This window comes from Pocillopora verrucosa, chromosome 3, assembly GCF_036669915.1.
Source record: "Pocillopora verrucosa isolate sample1 chromosome 3, ASM3666991v2, whole genome shotgun sequence".
Taxonomy (NCBI): Eukaryota; Metazoa; Cnidaria; class Anthozoa; order Scleractinia; family Pocilloporidae; genus Pocillopora; species Pocillopora verrucosa.
The window spans coordinates 22,458,616-22,479,642 of record NC_089314.1 but is presented as its reverse complement, the minus strand read 5'-3'; the positions used below and the strand labels follow the sequence as shown (position 1 = coordinate 22,479,642).

Genomic DNA, 21,027 nt, shown 5'->3' with positions numbered 1-21,027 from the left:
AGTCAAATCTGCGATGATCTACCAGAAACAAATTATTATCTGTTCCTGGACTATACTTAATAGAAGCAATAATCCGTCAGCATTTATAGAAGAACTTCAGTTGTTTTTAGTGATCATTCGTCTCTTAGCAAACAAATTAATCTGTCACTTTAGGATTGACTTGTATACCTAAAGCTATTGCAGCAAAAGCAACCAAATAGTGATTATGTTTATTTAGGATGATAGTACCTCAGTGTTTCAGTGACAATAAAAATCAGAGCGAAACTGGTTTCAGAAGAGAGTATTTTATCAATTCTCCTTTAAAAAAGTCAGTTGCAAAAGAAATTTATTCTAAAAACTGTTCATTCTCTTTCTCCCTACAACTAAATCCACGTAATAATTTTGTTTCAAATTAAAGAACCAGGTCTTAGAATAATGCAGTGAGCTGTCAAGGCGCATGAAAAGTTCCGTCAACATCTGTCTTCAAATTAAAAGCGCTTTTGCCGGGGCGCCTTGAGCGCCTTTCAATATTAAGATTATATCTCCGTTAAGTAGGCTGTCATCGGAGAAAACCCCAGAATGGAAAGGAAAACGAAATGACTATAATATAGAATATTGACAAAGTCCCGATAAAATTGTAGAAACTTTTTAAAATATTTTTAAAGATGCGCATGAGGCAAGAGTAATCCTTTCCCCAATTTAATTCCACTTGTTTCCGCTCGAGTTCAGTGATGGCTTACGGACATGTAGCTGTGAAAAACCGAAAAAGGAGAGTTTAATCTCTGTTTCATCCCTGTTTAAGTCTCTATAGGTTTATAATAAAATGTAAAGTTTGCCGTGTCCGCTAAAAAAAGTCATAATTTCATGTCCTCCACGAAACAACAGCATCATTTGACTACATCCACCAAAGCATTTTACGTGCATCAATGTAAACTATTGAAAAAGTATTCAAACAGAGGCACATTAAATATGACGTGACTGTATGATAACCGAAAATGATAAAAGATCACGAACTGAATCTAAGCATGATAAAGTACTTTTCAACAATCGAAAATTAACGATATTATCCAAGAAATACTCAGATATTTGATATCAAACGGGTTGTAACAAGTGTATGCTATTAGGTCACTGATGTTCGCTCAAGGTAGTACACGAGTGTGTGAACTCGAATAGTTTTCAGCCACACTGATCACGCTCGCAACTTGAAAACATCTGTTTACGTCTTTCCTGTTGGTCGGAAGCCGTAAAATGGATGAAACAAAAGAATTACGTTTACCAAACAAAGTCAACGGCCACATGAGGACGTGTCGAAAATTCTAAAACACGAAAGAGGATAAGAAATGAACCAAGATGTTTGGGCATGTGCACAACGATTGCCACGATCGCTTCAACTCCCGCTTGAATTTTATTTGACGACACTTTTCGTTAGCAATTCATCAGCATCAGTTGGTATCATTTGATCAGATAAGTTAACTGATTAGATTTAAACAAGGAATTTGATGAATTAATTTATTTATCTTCATCGTTTCTTTACGTTGTTTAAGAAAAGAGAAAAGGAGAAAAAGAAATATTTCAGCCAATGAAATTGGTTCGCTATGGTCACATGACTCGTGACGTCATAACCTTGCTAGAAATAGCCAAACTGGACCAAGAATGGCAAAATCAAATAAAAAGGAAAAGTTCAAATTCTTAGTCACTTTTTCAACTCCCTTGAAACGGGAACAGCAGAAATCTATAACATTTTTTCAGATAATTACAAAGAAATCTAAAGTTCTTTATTTATAAACTATAAAGAGATTTAAACGATCCTACTTGATATTTGATGAAAGTGCTGCAAAATCCATAGTAGTGTTCCTGAATGAACACTCACACCAAGCATTTCTCCCTTACAGCTAAAACCGTGTCATTGGAGTTTGACTATATGTCGCGTGTTTAAAACAAGTTCAATTTCTAACGATAACGTTAAGTAAGATTAATGTTATGCAGACGCACTTTTCGCTAATGTCGACAAATAACGTGCAAAATCACCTTTAAAATATATTTTTCCATTAATTATCAAAAACTTTTCGTAATATCTTCAAAATATTTCAAGGAACTATCGCATTTTTTCTTATGTTTGTTTGAAAAACAAACGAAACTAGAATCTTCTCAATATAAATTTCCACAAAGTACGTAAAGAATCGTCCGCCATTTTGGAAAATTTTCTTTTCGCTTTTGCTGATAAGAAATGTATCATTCAAGCTAAAACACTTGTAAACCGGATTATTTCTGGCAGGCAAGTGAATATTGTTTCAAGTGATAGCGTTGAAACAAAGCGCCCAACCAGAAAAGCCATACATATTTCTAAATTTCTCTTAAATACATTATGAAAATTTCGGTAACCTATGAATAATCCAAACGATATCGTTATATCTTTAGCAAAAAATTCATGAAACAGTATTTTCACTATGCCAGATTACAATTTTTTTCACTTCCTTGCATTGTTATGACCTTGGTAAATTGAATTTGACCCGCTAAGATTAAAGGGAAAATAGGAAAACCAAACCTGATCTTTTAAGGAGAAATTACGAGCGTCAAAAATATTATTATGTAACATTATGAGATGATCTTAAGTTGCCAAATTTTTTTTTAAAGCAGAGCGGGAGTCGGAGCAATATTTAAAAACCCTATGGAGTTTTATTCATTTTCTATGGCTCTTATGAAATCAAATGAAAACAAAAGGATATAGCTTTATGCCTCTGGAAATAAAAAAAAGAGGATAATTTTATGCCCTGGAAATATATCTTCAAAGCTGTTTCTATGGATCAGCAGTAGATTTAAGTCTTGGATTGGTTTAAAATTTTATTTTTTCAGCAAACAGCACATTACGGTTTGCTTTTCGCGGGAACTGCGCGCACAAATGTAAAATACTAAGCATATTTTGTGAAGTCACTCCAAGCGTATAACTATATCTTAGGTTTTATTACGAAAATTGTCGCTCAATGAATCTGTAATTGATTTTTCACCGTCACAGCATGCTACAATTTGTCTCAGTCTGTTTTTGCTTTGATTCAATCCTTAAGAAATGTGTCACTTAAATTTTCGCATTCTAAAAGCGTTGATTCGATCTCATTGAAGAATCTTGAAAGTTGAATGCGTTGTTTATGCATTTTGAGGCGCAGATAAAAAATTGTGCATTTGACGTTTCTTATCTCAATAACTACAGTAAGCTTTGCAGCTGACGGCTTTTTGCCGCCTAACGAATAAAAAAACATTTATGATTCATCTGTGAAACGGACTTGTTCTTTCTAAGTTGGTGGTAACCTGTACTAAACAATATATAACGTAAAACGAGATTGATTGTCCATAGATGGTTCAGATGAAATTTCTATGAAAATGGGACAGACTATGTTTCAAGTAGACAATAGAGTCGTTTACAAAGTCACAAGAAGCAATTTTTTAAGTTCTCGTTTTTTTTTTTTTTCTTAAGTGCGCTTTAGGTCTAGCACATAAATTATACGACAGCTAAGACTAAAATGTGTGAACCCACGTTATTGAAAATGCACAGTTTTCCGGATTTTGTCAAATAAAGGCTGTTGTATTGAGTCACTAATCTTTAAAATGGAAATAGCGGAAATTAAGAAGAAAACCCTTGGCAGAGAGTCACTTTTTATAACGGCAATATTATACGATGGGAAGAATATAAGCTAAGTATGAAGGGGGAAATTCACAAAAAATAAATAAATAATATGAAAAGTGCTAAAAAATGATGTGCTGATGTAAGGAATGTGAGAATTAGGGCGCTAACCAGTCTTTCGATTCAAAAAATTTTGTGTTATTACGAAAAGGTTATTGCAGGTGCGCTGATTAAGTGCGCATTCAAAATCAACAGGAATAGATCAGGAATAAAGATGAAAATATGAAATTAGCTCTTAAATAAAATTCATTCGATGTGAAATTTCGAAAGAACCTGAAAGAAATAAGGAGATTTAATGAAATTTTATCAGTTGACCACCACTTAAAATTATAGCTTTCGAGATCACCGTCATGGACTGAGTTTAAACGATTGATTCAGTTCGTTTGTTATGGTTAATCGTACCTTTATCACAGCTAGATTGAACGCGTGTCGAATAAGTTCTGGTGTAGAGAGTCGATTTCCTTCTTCGTTTGTTGATCTTCGACTTCGATTGTTTGAAAAGGCACCAGAGTCGCTATCAGTGTCTGTTTCGTTCTCTGATGCGGGAAAAAAAGATTCGACCCTCAAACCGCTAGACGTCCCCAGGGAAGATTGCATCTTGATTTCAACGCTGCTTGCTCATTTCGCGCGAAGTCTGTGTAGTCTGACAATACTTGAGCGAGTAAAAGCAACGTGTCTTCTCACAAAATAGTCGAACTTCGCTTGCGGAAAGAAAACTGCCGATCAATATCTTCTATCATGGAGTGAATTTCTCCTCACAAAAATGCACTAATTTCGGAAGTATGAATAATGCATATAACCTCATGTGCATTTTGATGTGTTTCAAATCAAGCTCCGCATTGAACAAAGCAATATGTCAAAATTAAACCAGTCGATCAGACTTATAAAATAACAATAATAATAACCATTACGAAAAGGAGTTCAATTAGGCTACCCTTGCTTTATGATACGAATATTTGAAATTGTATTTCTGTATCAGCGAAGTTGATTGACAATAAACTTGAGTTCTATTTGTGATTTACATGTAAATACCAAAAGAAATGAAATTGCCAATAAAAATTCAATCAGTAAATGTTGTGAGTTCACGATTTTATTTATGAATGTGTACCACTTGGATAAGAAAAACTGACATTTACAATAAAACGTAAAACGAGGGAAATAAGCACAAAATATGAAAAATTAGTTAATATCATGAAAGGAGATAATTTGATAAGCAAATGGAAAATTTACCATACGGTGTTTCAACATTTTTAATAAATGAATGTAGAAATCTTTTGCTAGGTACCACTAAAACATGCTAATTGTAACCACACAAAAGATCCAATTTGGATACATGTAAATGTAAGAATTACGTGAAGATGATCTAATTCGTGCATTAATTTATCTGCCATATTTTATTTGCCGAATTTGATGAATTAAATTTTGGTAAGCTATGAAATTACGCTGGATCAAGGGGGAATAACGTATTCCAAATTTACAGTCAAGTTAACGGTTTAGTTTCTGTCAAGTTCTTTATTTTACATGATTCCACGGTTTAGGAATACAAATAAACGAAATAACTTGAAGTTTCTGATATCATCTCGATGCAGTAAATTAGATAAATTAAGTAATCTACATGAAACGAATTTGACACAATTTTTGCAGCATCAGTGTAGTGCATTTCACTTTTCTCTCGAAAAGATATCCAGGTGATATTGAAACGAAGTCCAACGGCTCTAACCTTTTTTCTTTGATGTTGGCCAAAACCACACTAAGTCGGTCGTATATTTATTCTAAATAAATACAAATTATACATTCTACTCACAAATACAATTCATAAACAATGAAAGCAATGCAAGTGGCCAGGATATGAACATACACCTACGAACTGTGAAACGACTCAACCATTGAACCGAAATACACCCCAACAGTCAGAAAAACAAAATTTCCAATAGGACCACATGTGTAGCTTAACAGCTTGATTTGGACAATGTGTGAGCGAATTCTCAAATAACTTGAATTAAAAATGTGGAAAACAACATATGCTGTTTTTAATTTGATCGTTATAGGACTATGTTTCCATCAGTCTCATAACTTTTCATCCTTTTTTACGAGAATGACAAGAGATTAGAACGAACTCTCTAAAATCTGTCACAAAATGTTTAAATAATTTGACATAGCTAAACTGGAAAAGTCTTGAAACATGACTAAAGGACTCAAATCCTTTCATATTTATCTTTTCTAAGTTATATTCAATCAAAGGTTTTAATTTATTTTTCATTTTTTCATTTATTTTTCAATTAAACGGAAAGAACCTAGTAAATAAAGGGGAAGGTTTTTGACGAAACTGTAGTGCTGCGTCGGTGGGGTAGAATAACGAGATAATTTGGTTTTATCAACGCGTTAGCTCTTCGTCAGAGCGAATGGCTAGTGCTCGAAACGTCAGCTTTGAAACATTATCAACCCAGTCGATAAAACCAAATTATCATTTAAGGAAAACGTGAGGTAGTCGTTGAGCCACCAAGTCGTCCACTTTATCGTTCTCATCCACTTTAGTAAGAGTCTCGTATCTCGAGCTCAATAAGGGACAACCCAGCCTTCACCTCTTTAGGTCTGTAAAGTATATAACATGTAATCAAATTATTCTCTCAATTTGAAAACTTAATCCAGGAACAGACAAACTTGTTAGCCACAAGGTATTGTCTTGATATAACACTTAAAAATCTCCGAGCTATACTTGAAAAATCACCTCTAACAACTGGAACGGATAACTAAAAATTCTAAGCGAGGAATTTTTGTGGAAGGGTCAAAGAACTCAAAAGACCAGTTGAAATTGATAGAGTTTTTTGGGATCAAATGACAAATCTGAACCGATTGAGAATAATTTATGTGTTTTAATCCTCTAAGTATCATTTTAAAATTGTAACTTCAAAATATATCAACAAAGGTTCGATCAAGTTGAGTGAATAAGACTTTTGCAAAGACTAGTGAGCGAGGTGATTACCGATCGTCGAAATTACCACGGCGCCAGGCCAACTACGAAACGACTTATCCATTTCTTCAAGAGTTTTCTAGCTTACTAGTTGTTCACAAATTCCGTAACTTATCACTGACTAATCTGGAAAAAGAAAGGTTAAGCTGCAATACTTTGTAACATGGTTGTATTTTTTTTTCCGGCGAGCCCGAATCCATTTGAGCCGTTAAAACTCAAGGCACGATTTTGGGAAGTTCTCATCATGTGATTTGAAGAACAAAGAACGACGGCAGTCTTAGTCACTGTGGTTTCTTAAGAAAACTTTTGCGCTTTGGTCTTTATATGATTTTTTTTCAAGTTAACCTGTGATTATCGGGTTGGAGACAATCATCATCTTTAAAAGGTCACTTGTGCGAGAAAGTTCCGAAAAAAACAATAAATCAAGACTCGAAAAGCAGCGGACGAGTCTAAGAGACGAGATTGCTAAACTGTTAAATTTAAAAATGTCTTGTAGTGAGACTGCAATTTTTTTTCTGGTCAAACCATTCCCTGTCCTTTGTAAAGGAACTCTCCTTGAAAGAAATCCTGATATTAAATCAAACAACCCTTGCTTTTGCAAAATTTTTCCAGCTTTACCTTGATTATAAGATTCTTTTCAAATTCATATTGGTCATTATGTAAAGGATCTTTCTATCTTGTCTCCTCACAGCGTGTATTAAAAGAACGAAGTGATGTAAGTACATATATGCATGTCGCAACCAACAAAGCATTTGCATGTTAAAGGAATTTTTACTGAATATTGGTTAACTTTCCTTCTTTCAAGTAAAAATTTAATTCATAGCGTAAGCAAACCTCTCTGTGTAGGCCAATGTTGTTTGAATCTTCGCTACATTCATGTTTCCTTCCAATTTCCGGTGCACATTCTCGATAAACCGCTTTTACACTAACAAATTAGCGCAAATGTAATGGATACTATTTTTGGTTTTTGAACCGCTGTTTATAAATTTGTTAAATATTTCTTTGATCGCATAAAGCTTTTTTTCAATGTGTAGCTTTTTAAAAAAAATTGCACGGAAAGCGACATTGTTTTTAAGTTCAAATACAGCCGTTGAGGTCTGTCTGCTCTTTCTTTACACAGCTTAGGAAGCTTCTTCTTGCAAAAACAGATAAATCTACATGTTTCAGTTATAATTTTAATGTATTTCCACCGAAACACTGAGGCCAGTTTTAATTATGGCCTCATCGTAGCTCTTTAAAACCCTCCTGCTTCAATTGCCAGGTTCCGTCCTTTTCGCCGCGGAGGTGTTTCCTCTTGTCATTAATCCAGTTGTAATGGCCACGAAACCAAAAATTGTCGAAGATCTGTTCACTCGTATGATCATGAAAATGACTTAGGCTGAATTTTGATCGAGAAGCCTTGCGGCAAGAGAAAACATAATGCGATGTTTATGATTTTTGGAAAAACACATGAAACAATTTTTTTATGGTGTAGTATTGCGATTATGACGTGACCGTTCACTGCGAATTTTCATTCACAAAGGGTTTAAAAAAAGAGGCAACTTAGGCACATTGAGCCTCATACGTAACATGTAGCTGAAATAATATTCACACAAATTAATTTATTTCACTACTTAAATGAGCATTTTGCAGAGCAAGCTCAGAGAAAAAAAAAAACACAAAGCACTCAACGAAAATGATAAATGAAGATAAATCCGCTTCCTGACAAATCTCTGATTGGAATGAACGTCAGAGAGTAGTCTTGCAACAATTAAAATGCGTGCTTCTCCGTCTGTAGAGTTCTTCACATTGATTTTTCAAAAAGTAGTTATATAATAAGTGAATTTCTCACCAATGTTGCTAAGCTTGGAAGACGGCAGTTGGAGCCCCTTCGTCTGCCGACCTCCATCGGCGGGCTAGCTTCTGGAGATTCGCCTTTTCCTTCCATATCTCGGCCAATATTTGCGGAACTCTCCGGTGTAAGCAACATCATAGGGCTTTCCATTTTCCAAATCGAAGCTATCTTTTTGTTGGTTCTCTCGCACCTTTCCATAACAAAACTAATTTTGCAGATGATTATTCGGAATCAAGTTTCGATATTTTCCCATTAAAACTAAGAACACACCAGTGAAGGCGAGCGGACGAATTTCGTTCTGACCAATTTCGACTTCGTGTGGTCGTTAATTTTCAAAGTACAAATACTGCGACAGTAGGACAATAGAGCAATGCAAATTTTGCGGGTCCGTTGTTAGAAAATCGTGTCAGTCCGCCCTTACCTTGAATTAATGACTAGTCAAAAGAAATCAATTCAAATAGATTCATACAACTCGCTTAAAAGCTAACCTTAAATTGAAAAAACGTGGATTTTCATCGATTTAAGCACCATTCCTATTTCTTGCGTATGATGTGCCGACAGATGCCTTTCACAACTCCAAAGTGAGAGCGAAATATAAGATCATCAAAATTTATACTAAGCCCAGAGTTTCGATTATAACTTCTATGATTTAACTGCCTGAACTAAGCTATGAAAAAAAAAACAAGACGAGACATTATCATAAAGTTAATGACATTCAGTTAAACCAAACAGGTGCATGCTGACAATGAATCTATATATGAACAACACAACCGAAACATTTGATAGGCTCACTAAACGTAATTAGATTTCCAAACTGCAAACCCGGATTCGGTATTTGCGGTGTAAGAGCTGAACATACGTGTGCGGAAGTTTTGTTGTATTTTATTTATTTACACCTTACGCATAGTAAATATATTTCTATGTCGCTTTATAAACATGAAGCCCAAAACGTTGCAAATTTATCGGCAGGGAAGGCTGATATCCAATTAATTAGAAGGAAGGAAATTTCAGCACAAGTTATCAAAAAAGGGAAAAAACAGAAAAAAAAAGAGTAAACAAAACAAATGAAATAAATTGAAGGTTATATTTGATGTCAGGTTTAAATGTTTGCACCAGTTACAAGGTAAATTAAAGGGCTTTCTGTGATTAAGTCTGCCAACATACGAGGGGCTAAATGGAATAATTTATTTTGTTGTTTTAAGGGCTGGAAATCATCTATCTTCTATTACTGGAAATCTTCCTTAAATTCTTATAGCAGCAGTAGTTATAAAAGAATCCGTCTTTTAAAAGGGCAATTCAGTCTTCAGCTTATGCATCGTTGCCTTAGTTCTTCAGAGTTTATCCCCAAATAAGCCATCATTCTGGCATCGTTTTCCTTTTTATTCCCATTTGAAGGAGAACCTAACTGACTAACAATCCTGATTGTCAAACGTACGTCTGCTTTTCGCGTAGCAAGACAATCAAAGTTCGAGAGATCCTTTAATGACTTAAATTACTGCCTAAGTGTGCGAGTGGTTATTATTATGTGGTTACTGTAAGTAGATAAATTCCTTCCACAATTTGACTTCTTACGTTATTAAGACACTTGAATTTCACTTCAGAAACACTGACTATTAAAATCAGATAGACAGCTAACTGTTCATAGACTACAGAGAATGTCGTTCAAATTCTCCCCCAACGCTAAGGCCTCGCCTTGCACTGAGCGACCAAAACTTTATTCCTTCTTCGTTTTTTTATCATTTTTTTTGGCCGTCGACTCACAATGAACGAATTCCCAGCCCTCTCTTCATTTCAGAAGATATTTCAAGTCAGAAGTCGACTATATCATAATATATGAAGGGTAAGTTTCAAGAGAAACTGTGGAGCTACATCTCTGGGAGAGTATGACAAAGTAATTTGGTATTATCAACTGAGGTGATAATGTGAATTGGCCACTGTTAAGAGTTTCAAAGCAGACGTTACGAGCGTTGGCCCCTTGTCTGACGAAGAGCTAACGCTCGAAAAGTCAGCTTAAGAAAGTCGTTATGGTGGCCAATACACATTATCAACTCATTTCATAATACCAGACACCTTTATTATGTAATAAATATAGAGAATAATGCATGGGCGGGCGTCGATATGGAATCTCTCTTCGAGTGTTCAACTCGATAGCTCACGAATGAGCGCAGGAAGCGAGTACAATGTCGAGTCGAAATGAGAAGAGGAATTCCATGTCTACAAGCAACCATGTATTATTTTGTTTATTACATAAACGCATAGCCATTTAATGATAAGAAAATTCGACTTTATTTACGAATGAAAGTAAAAGGATCGACAGTTCCCGAATAAAAACCGTGTTGGCGCTAGGGCTCAAGATGAAAAACGCCTTGAATCATAACGAAAACAACAATGGGCGTAATTTTCAATGTTCAAATTCTCAGTTATCGACTTTTTCCTTACCGACATGAAGAATCTTTCGGGTACACACCCAAAATTGAGTTGGGGCAAATCTTCCAGTTGTCGATTTTCATTCTCAGCGGCGAGAAATACCATTCCCAAAACCACTGAAAACGTAACTTTCGGTTTTTCTTATGTATTTTGGTTTTCTTCGCCTTCTAGGAAAGTTTGAATGTCACTGTTTGTAAGAGATACGGATTTTTCAGTGTTTTAGCAGCCGTAATCCGAGAAAATTCCGACAACAACGGTGAAGGCTTCGCCGTTCATTTATCGACCTGACCGAGTGGCACGAGAGGCGATTGACGTGTTGGAAGGTGACTAACGGTGGCTATATCAAACACGTGAAAAATAACGTATTTTTCACGTGTTACGGCTTTTCTCAGGGCTGAAAATCTTTGTATAGCACATCAGTCTATATGATAATATCATATCCTCTAGATGTATTCACCCACGTCAAGAGATAATATCTTGCCTTGGCCTGAAAGCGGAGTCTTGATGCTTTTTCACCCCTTACATCCATTCAAAGAAGTTTCAAAAGTTCTTACCTGGATGTATGAGCAACTAAACACTACAGTTTGTGAACAAGTTCGCTTATTTAGATAATGTCATCAACCTTCGCAGGCCGGTGGGACAGAAGCACCCACTTCATTAGGTAAATCAAGGACTGCTTTTGTCCACATTAGATCAACATGGATATCCAGCCCCTACTACCACAACCACAAACTTCGGCTCTTCAGAGTACTGCTAATAAAAGTAATACAGTATCGGTACTGGATCAGTGTGCCGGCTTGCTACGTTCCACGCCACTTGCTTGAATTCTTTGACCCCTAAGACCGACTAATTTTCCCTCGCAATATCATCTCCGAATCATACAAAGGTCTCGAGAAAAAATGAACTGATCACCAACAAAGGAAAAAGGAGCTCTCGATTGTCTTCGTCAGGACTTGAGGGAAGACAAGGAAATGTATAGAGAACAACATGGTGAAAATGCATGTTGATGTTCCGGTGTAAAGGGTTAAAAGAATCATGTCAGTCTTCCGGCTAAATAAAATCTCCACTGTCAGACTGTCTTCAAGACACAGGGCAAAAAAACTATGAGAACCATCTTACAAGACGAAGGTGGAAATGGCTTGGCCATCTGCTAAAAATGAGCATAAGCAAGAACCGTACTGACATGCACTAAGGATGAACGAGAGACGCAAAGAACATGGAGAACACCATTAGAAGAGATAAAGAATGTTAGTATCGTCTTCGTCCCAAAACAGGGCGATTTGGAGGGACTTCGTTGAGGCCCTGTAAGCCCCTGAACACATAGACGTTGAGTGAGTGACTTGGATGCGACTTCAAAAACTTTCTGTTTCTCTGCTTTGAATGTCTCTTTCTTTTTTTCCTAAAATGTATTTATGCAAACCTCACTTAAAGGAATCTGTAAGACTCATCAATAATTCTTAACTTTCATAGGTGCATAAAAAGTTCAAATCTTCCCCTTTAGCAAATTGTGATGAGCGTGCTGATGACCGAATGACGACTTCTCATGCTTTAGAAAAAGGTTACGCATTCTGAGCCGTTCTGCACTACTAGAAATGGTCTCCCAAACCCTTTAAACACACAAGAGTTAAGAGGCCATCCCTATATAACTTCTTTCCCCATCACTTAGCGGACCCATTTTTCAAAGAAAAGAAAGATTAAATAACCACTCCAGTTACACTATCCAATCAACAAGATACCAATATTCAACAAAATTCACAATCTTTAAAACGAGATGAGCAAAGCTTCATTTAAGATAGAAATTGTTTCTTTCCAATCTTCTGGCCTGTATGCCATATTAGTCTGGAACACAGTGAAGAAAGTAAACACGCACATCCAGGCTCCTTCCATGCATCAATAATTTCTTATCCATCTTTTATTTCTTTTTAATATCTCTATTTTGAGTTTTTTCACTTTAATTCTTTTTCCCAACTCGGCCACTAGAGCTCATTCCCTCCAACACATCCTCTGTCCCTCCTCATCTCCCCCCCCCCGTCTCAGATCTCGGATGAGTGGACATGCCTGTGCAGTGTGAGTTACAGGTTAAGTACACAGCAGGCAGGAAGCAGAAGTAAACACTATCTTCTAAACAAAGATCACATTTTAATTTCAACCACAAAGTCAATTCAGTCCAAAATACAAAGCAAAAGTAGTCTCCAAGAAAACATCCTCAGGAGTCTCCCAATCTTACATCCAGCTCCTTTATTTAGAAACAAAGGCTGAAGAAGCCTTGTATTTTGTTGTCAAACTTCAGTGGTGACCACCTAATGAACAGAATATATATTTTTTAAATCTCTCTCTTAGACAGTGTAAAAATTGGCTATGTAACATGACTTGGCTGATTTACTTGCAAATACTAAAAGGACATAAAAATGGAGAAGTTTTCTTCTCCTAATTTGTCCTCTTGTCATTTAATTTACAGAGAAAGAAGAATTTCCTCATCAATTAGTTTTGCTGAAAGTATAAAATGAATAGAGCATGGGCCTCTATGGGTGACCTTTATCAACATACACACAAGTGACTTAGTATTTAAGATCTCACTTTATCTCCTTCATCCCTGGAAATCTTTCAATACCCAATAGACAGGGTGGCTGATATTTTGATTTTTGGGACCAAGATCTTAGTTATACAACTCAAAATTATCTCCAATAAACACTTTCTCTTAATCACCAGGATGAAACTACTGATAAATATCACAGGGAGGTTAACTAAAGGAGGCAAGCTGAAATTTAATACTAATACAAATAGCAGCTGAATGGAAATATTATCTGGTTGACTTTCTTTTCACATGAACAGAGGGCAAAATACTGTTAGTAGTATGCCGGCATAAATTACCAGGCTGTATGGAAGCAGAGAACATAGGTACATGCAATTGAACTTGTCACAATGAGCATGATCCTAATGATTATACAACGATGTGTGCATTTGGGTTATAGTCAGTTTTTTATACCATATTTTGAATGTGTAACTGCTCATTTTATGTTGAAGCAATAAAATGGACTTCTTAACCCAAACTTATCATTACACCCCCCTGACCTACCAGCCCAGTTACCAAGGCCTCCTTTAACACTTTTAGGCACTTCACTATTAAATACCCAAAATATGCTCTGAAACAGCTTTCATTGAAAAGATTCAAATCTTTCATAGAATATCATTCATAACACCAGTACTGAAAGAAAAAAATGTTTTCTATGCTTACCTCCTTTTTTACCAGTTTCCTCTGGAAAAAAAGAGAAGAGATATCAAATAGTTATTTAAACTACCATAATCATAGCATAGCTCAGAGCTCTTTAAAAGAGCCAGTTAACAGGCCAAATCACCATCACTTTCCTGCCATCCTTAGCCCTCTATTTTTACCTCATTAAACCATAAGTGCTAATGAAAAACTGTACAATTATTGAAGAGCCATCAAAAAATATTTGGAAAGCAGCCATTGTCCATTTATGGATTAGAAATGAATGCAAAATTTGTCAGTAACAAGTATAGATATGCTTTTGGATTTCACATTCAGAATGCACCCATAGACTCACATGACCTTCATGGAATTCCTGGCACATTCTAGGTGAACATTTCCCAGGTTTGGTAAAATTTTTCTAATAGAACAACATGGCTTCCACTATAACCTGGCCACCTCTATTTCTCACCTGTCTCCTACTTTCAAACTGTTTGACAGCACTATCATTGTTTTGTTTTGTTTTGTTTTTTAACTAGCAACACAACGTTTGTAACTTAAAATAAGACTAAACTGCAGAAAATTTTTCACTTCTAGACTTATAACAACTACCCCTGGTTTTGTGCTTCACCAAACTTTGACTAGCTATCCACAGCGCAGTACTAGGATTTGCTTTCCAGCAGACTATACGGGAGAAGAACCTTGCTCCAATTAATTTCTTTTTTCATTCCAGCGCAATACTATGATTTGCTTTCCAGCAGACTATACGGGAGAAGAACCTTGCTCCAATTAATATCATTCCCGCGTTTCTTGTAGTGTTTTTCCCGAAGAGTCTGCTGCGAAACAAATCGGAACCAAAAGAATATAATTTTGGGAAAAGCGAAAATTCTTCCTCTAACATTCATGTGATGGTAACACATAAGATCTGTTCACACAGTCCTATATTTTCGACGAGTTTGCCTACCCGTCTAGGCAGCCTTCAAACCGGTACAAGATCTAATCAATGCCTTGTCAAATATTCAAAGATCAAAATACACCCTTCAATAAGATATAAACTTACTTTTTTGTGAAGCAGAAACAATCTTTCCAACTCCGTAGCCAGTAACCAGAAAACCGGCAATCAGGAATCGCAAATCGTAAACCACTCGGTAAATTATATGGCTGTTTTGTTGAAAGTGATTCCTCATCCTTAGCAGTACACCCATCTTGGAGTGCTGTGGAATTTCGAAGATAAAGCAAAGTTGAAATTATGTATACTGTAAACGATGGCAAAATAAGACGAGATTAAGCTAAACTTACAACGAAAATACCGTGGTTCTATGTTGCGAAGATGGCGGCGAATACAGTTAACTGTGCATGAACTTCACAGGCTCACGCTGACCGCACGAAGGCTCGTGAACCATGTCCAAAATGGCGTCTCCAATGGAAGGTTGGGGCTTGTTGAAGCAAGGCGCAGAGGCACGTGTCTACAGAACGAAGTTTTACACCAAGAAGACTATAGTGAAGGAAAGGTTTTCAAAATGTTACAGGCACCCCTCTCTAGACGAAAAGCTCACCCATCGAAGGACTACGCAAGAAGTACGATCAATGCTTCGTTGCAGGAAAGCAGGAATCTGCACTCCAGCCGTTTATTATGTTGATTACACTACTCATTGTATCTACATGGAAGAAATCGAAAATTGCGTGACAGCCAGAGATCACATCAACGAGCTTCTGGATGGCCCTTCTGATGCATCTGAGCAAAGTTTACAAAGTCTTGCGGAAAAAATTGGTTCTACATTGGCGGTAATGCACAACGTGGACTGTATTCATGGAGATTTGACCACTTCAAACGTCTTGATAAAGTCAGGGTTTGAAAATATCATTCTGATTGACTTCGGACTGAGCTTTATATCATCACTGACAGAAGACAAAGGCGTTGATCTTTACGTTTTGGAGAGGGCTTTCCTCAGCACTCATCCAAACACTGAGCAGCTGTTCAAGATTGTTTTGGAAAGTTACAAGGGGAAAGCAAACAAGGCTGGAGAGATAATAAAGAAACTGGATGAAGTGAGGTTGCGTGGACGAAAGAGGACAATGGTGGGGTGAACTATGCTTCTACAGTTTCAGGTTTATTACCAAAGTTCGGAAAAAATACAAAACTTTGGTCAAAGTACATCTCATTACTATATGGCTCTTTTTGTTGGAACTGAAAGTGACACCATTATGAAAACTGTAGGATTCTTAGCGTAACCCTTTCACCACCAGAAGTGACCAAATGAATAATAAACGCCATCACATGCCAGTGTCAAAGACATAAATCTTGTCTGCTGTGACTCAAGTTCATTTCATTAGTTTTCCCCTTTTTTACATTTATTTAACTGTGCTTCCTTCATACATCACATCCAAAGTTTTCACAAAATCACCTTCAAAGCTTTCTCTTGCGAGGTAAAATATTCTACCAAAGGTCTCTTCAATGAGATCACTAACAGTAATTATTAATTTAGTCCTTTTTTAATCTAAATTAAAATCACAGTCTTGAATGCATTCCACCAGCAATAACTAAAGTTTCTCCAGTGATATACGATGCTTGATCAGAGGATAGAAAAGATACTGCACCTCCTATATCCTCTGACTCACCAAGCCTGAAAGCAACAAACAGATACAACATATCTCACTTACAGAACTGGGACAATTTTGCAAATTGTTGTTTACAACATTACAATCATTCTGTATACATCCTTTCACTGAAGAGTGATCAATAAGTGATTTCTCCAGCACTGATATCACCACAATATCAAACAGAAAGGTGATGAGAAGATAGAGTATTATCAACATGTGGATATTGTTTACCAATTTATCAGAGCTACAATTATAATAAATGTAAAGACAGAAGAGAGAATGAACCCTTTGACCCCTGAGAGTGACTGGCATCTAATTTCTCCTTACAATATCACCACTGAATTGCTCATGATGGTCATGAGAATAAAGGACATGATCATTGACTAAAGAAGCTCTTGATTGTTAGACAAATTCTCCTTGACAGTGCCTTGAGAAATACATAGGGAACAGTATGGAGAAGGTGCATACTGATGTTAGAGTGTAAAGGGTTAATAAAGAGATCCTGGGAGAAAAAGATTGAGTAATTCTTTCCAGTAAATCACAACTCCTACCTCCTCAAGGGAACTTGAGCAAGTGCGGCTTCAGTTAAGGACTCACTTTGCCAAAGCTACAAAAAATAACATCCCAATGTCTATTTTTATTTACCTTATACAAGTCAAGTTTTAAACCACCTAGGAAGGAAGTCAGATCATAGTGATCATGCATTTATTTATTTCTTTGTTCATTTTTTTATCCAGCCCCTCTCGTTTTCTTTTTCTTTTGTCTCAATCCCACTTACCAGTACAAACATTATCATTTCCAGCTTTTCTGCTACATTTCAGAAAACAATCCTCTTCTGGCTCATAGATGTCACATCATCTGGATGAATTTCATTTTTATTTTTGTCTCATGGTTATTTGCAATAAAAGGGCAAATGTAACTAAAGTAGATTGCTCTGACATTTGAATACTTACTGCTCCACTAAACTTTGTCTTGATGATCCCAGGTGCAACACAATTCACCCTCACTCCCATGTGAGCACATTCATTGGCTAGAACCTTGGTCAAACCAAGCAGAGCTGTCTTGCTAACGCTATAAGCACCAAGACCCTGAAACCAATATGGCATTAAGATACTGAATAATCAAAAATGCTTTTCAGCCATAAATAATGACCTATTTTTCCATCTTAAGGTTGACTAAAGTAATTTTAAAGTAACTTTTTAAAGTAACTTTTTAAAAGTTACTTTAAAAGTAATTTTTTGGGGGTTTGATTTAAGTATGACTACTAGTAAGTCACACTTTTCACACTATTTGAAAAACAAAGTATTTCAAAGCCGCTCAAAACTAAAACTGAAGATTGGGTCTCAAATTCATCAATGTTTGAATAAATTAAAACAAACTTATAAGAATGGCATACTTTTCACACCAAGTTTTGTCTTGTAGGGCAATTAAGTTTGAAAAGGGTTATATCTACCTGCAGGGATGGCTGGAGCCCAGCAATGGATGAAACAAACACTATAGATCCACCTCTGAAATAAACAAGCAACAAAATTTGGTCTTTAGATAAACCGCATCTCAAATTATCTTCATTATTGATAACTGGAACAAGTCAGTTAAGATTAACCCTTAACAACCCTAACATTCATATTCTCCATAGTGTTCTCTGTATATTTACTAAGGTGCTGACAAGGAGAATTTGTCTAACAATCAAGAGTTCTTTCATTGGTGATCATTTCCTTTATTCTCATGACATTAATCTGTGATTCAGTGGTGATATTGTAAGGAGAAATTAGATGCTAGTCACTCTTAGGGGTTAAAGGGTCAACTAAACTATGGTGCCACCATTATACCAATATCTCAAATTGGGACTCAGTATACAAACCCTCTCTTTTTCATAAATGGAACAACATCTTTTGCCAGAAGAAAAGCTGACTTCACATTGATATCAAAAATCTGTATTAACAAAAGACCAAAAAAAACAAAATGAACAGAAAGACCAGGAAATTGATACTTTGACAGTTTTCACAATTTAAGATGACTTTAAAGTCTGTTACACTTTAATTAAGCAGTGCTCTAAAATTGACCTTCATTGGTTAATTATTATAATACAGTAAAAGGTTAGGCTCCAACAAAGGAACTTTGAAGTGTGCAGGGGGAGCCAATTGAAGATGAAATTGTTGTGGACTTGAGAGGTTCCACAGATATTCCTCCCCAGATAATTGTAAAAATTTTCAAACCATGTGGCTCATTTGAGATTACTTTTCAAAGAAAATTTTTATGTCACTTTCAAGCAATCATAGAGTCACCTTCTTTGAATTGCTTTGTTATATTAACTACTGACAACCACACATATTTAGGTAGCAGTGCATTTGTCTTCTCTTTCCCTTTTAGTTCCTCTGCCCCCCCTATTCCTACTTGCAGGCAAGAGCTGATTTAAACATGTCATTAACAAACTAATGCACATATGTATGCCAAAAAAATATATCAATATGTATAATCTTCACAAAAATGATAATACCTTTTCCCATGATTCCTCTGGTGTCTGAAATAAAATATATCATAGGTATAGACGATACTTCATAACATGACCAATTTTTATCATTCTGTAACATATAGTTTTTCCTTGAAGCATGCTGTTCCTCTCATTTTAGAGCACAATAGGATTAGGTTTTGTAAAATCAAAAGAAGTCACTTATAATGGCCATGCAATCACGAAAAAAGATTAAAATCACAAAAACCCCATGAGAACGTGATCCAAGAAAATTAAAGTAAAAAACACATGGAACATATGAAAATGTAATTGATCTTTTAAGTCACAATTGATTTCAGTTTTAAGTCTGACTGGTTGAGATGGCATTACTAGTTTTCTGATACAATTACAGATCAAGATTAGGCAAAACCAAAGGATCCCTGTTACTCATAGTACTTTCCATATTGATAAAAAAGTGTTCCATTACAAAATTAATATAACCACGAAACAAGTACCATTGTTTTTCATGCACAAAAATGAAACTGAAAGCAGTATAGCTTCAAACCTTTTAATCTTAGCCCTTTTTCCATCTTGGCATTACTATCATCATCATGACTGTGGTTTTCACAGCAATCAAAATGCTCCCAGCACCATTACTCTCATTGTCATTATCATTATCATCAAAACAATCCTTTTCATGCTCACATTAGAATGATGGTTAAGTCAAGTATTACCTCTAGGATTGGTCCAAATGTAGGGTTAGCAGCAGCATTTGAAACCAAGATGTCAATTCCTCCAAAAGTATCCAATGTCTGTAGAGGGAAATGTTTGTTACAAACATAGTAATATCATTATCAAATATCATTCATTATAAATACTATGTTTTCTCCGCATACATTATCAGAAGTTAGCACTTTGAATAGTACCTCTTTGATAAGATTCCTACGATGTTCATTTTTCCCAACATGGCACACAACTCCTTTCACTGTACAACCTTGTTCTTTCTCCAATTTAGAGACAGCATCAATAACTTTGTCTTGTTTGCGACTACTGATCATAACCTTTGCACCATCACGAGCAAGTTGTTTAGCAATGGCAAACCCAATCCTAAGAAAATACTTGGTAATTATTCACATTACTAGGCAAAAATCAAACTACAAGTGACTTGTGCTGATTTATAATGAAAATATGTAATTCACTATTTAAAAACGTTCAGCAATTAATGTTTTTGTTTAAGGAACACGATGTTAAAAAGAGTGGACTAACAATCCAAGCCTATTACTTGATGTGTCAAAAGTTTGAGCAGAGATCAGTGTTAACAATGAGTATAACTTTACATTATGGACCCTCTCTGCACCAGCACCAGCACCCAACCCACCCCCCTCCCCTCGCCGCCTACTAAGAGCTCTAAAATAGAGTGAATCCAAGCTAGCTGGGAACAACTCTTTCTGTGCTATACTGTTTTCTACCTAGACCAGGAAAAGTCGGATAACATCGAATCGTCATGCTTAACTCAAACACACAAGAACTAAAGTTGACTCGAAGTCATTTGTAAATTACGTTGAAACTGCCTTCAGACCATTTCGCTCCCATTCATGTAGCATGAACACTTGTATCAACCAACCCCTCTGTTGATGCCGTTACAACAGCGACTTTTCCTTCTAAGCTACGACTCGAGGCTGCAGTTGTGCTCATTCTCAGAGACCTCAAGGTTCCAGAAAATCTACTTACAGAGACCCGCCGTGACATTCCAAGACGATATGCAGTACGTTAATGTACCAATTTTGTTTAAGGAAAGTTCACCTACCCCTACTCTGAAGGGAATTAAAATCGAACTACCGGAAATTTCCGACTGTTTTCCACCAATCAAGTCACACCTTTG

At 36.1% G+C, this 21,027-nt stretch overlaps 3 protein-coding genes across 6 annotated transcripts in view; 1 reads left to right on the top strand and 2 right to left on the bottom strand.

The window, feature by feature from the left end:
- LOC131797998 (transient receptor potential cation channel subfamily A member 1) overlaps nt 1-9,085 on the bottom strand; it is a 35,145-nt gene extending 26,060 nt beyond the window's left edge. Inside the window, exons 1-2 of one of the 4 annotated variants that reach the window (XM_066164416.1) lie at nt 8,949-9,085; nt 8,458-8,665 (exon numbers count right to left, since the gene is read on the bottom strand). In XM_066164416.1, coding sequence (XP_066020513.1) covers nt 8,458-8,658 — 201 coding nt within the window. In that variant the 5' untranslated portion in view covers nt 8,659-8,665; nt 8,949-9,085. Of the gene's footprint in view, nt 1-4,057; nt 4,477-8,457; nt 8,859-8,948 lie in introns of those variants that run through there. The other 3 variants (XM_059115660.2, XM_059115658.2, XM_059115659.2) reach the window with 3 other exon arrangements.
- A 3,921-nt stretch (nt 9,086-13,006) lies between these two features.
- LOC131798001 (dehydrogenase/reductase SDR family member 4) lies at nt 13,007-20,968 on the bottom strand. Its single transcript, XM_059115663.2, has 12 exons — nt 20,770-20,968; nt 20,072-20,252; nt 19,880-19,957; nt 19,194-19,217; nt 18,558-18,628; nt 18,150-18,204; nt 17,650-17,784; nt 17,248-17,303; nt 15,395-16,719; nt 15,156-15,309; nt 14,123-14,143; nt 13,007-13,187 (listed from the first exon to the last, which is right to left on the bottom strand). The coding sequence occupies exons 1-9, from the start codon at nt 20,892-20,894 to the stop codon at nt 16,605-16,607; spliced, it is 840 nt and encodes a 279-aa protein (XP_058971646.2). The 5' UTR covers nt 20,895-20,968; the 3' UTR covers nt 13,007-13,187; nt 14,123-14,143; nt 15,156-15,309; nt 15,395-16,604.
- Nucleotides 15,497-16,191, top strand: LOC131798005 (EKC/KEOPS complex subunit TP53RK-like). The gene has a single exon (XM_059115667.2). It carries the CDS (start codon nt 15,497-15,499, stop codon nt 16,181-16,183), a length of 687 nt encoding a protein of 228 aa, XP_058971650.1. The 3' UTR covers nt 16,184-16,191.
- Nucleotides 20,969-21,027: the final 59 nt, after the last annotated feature.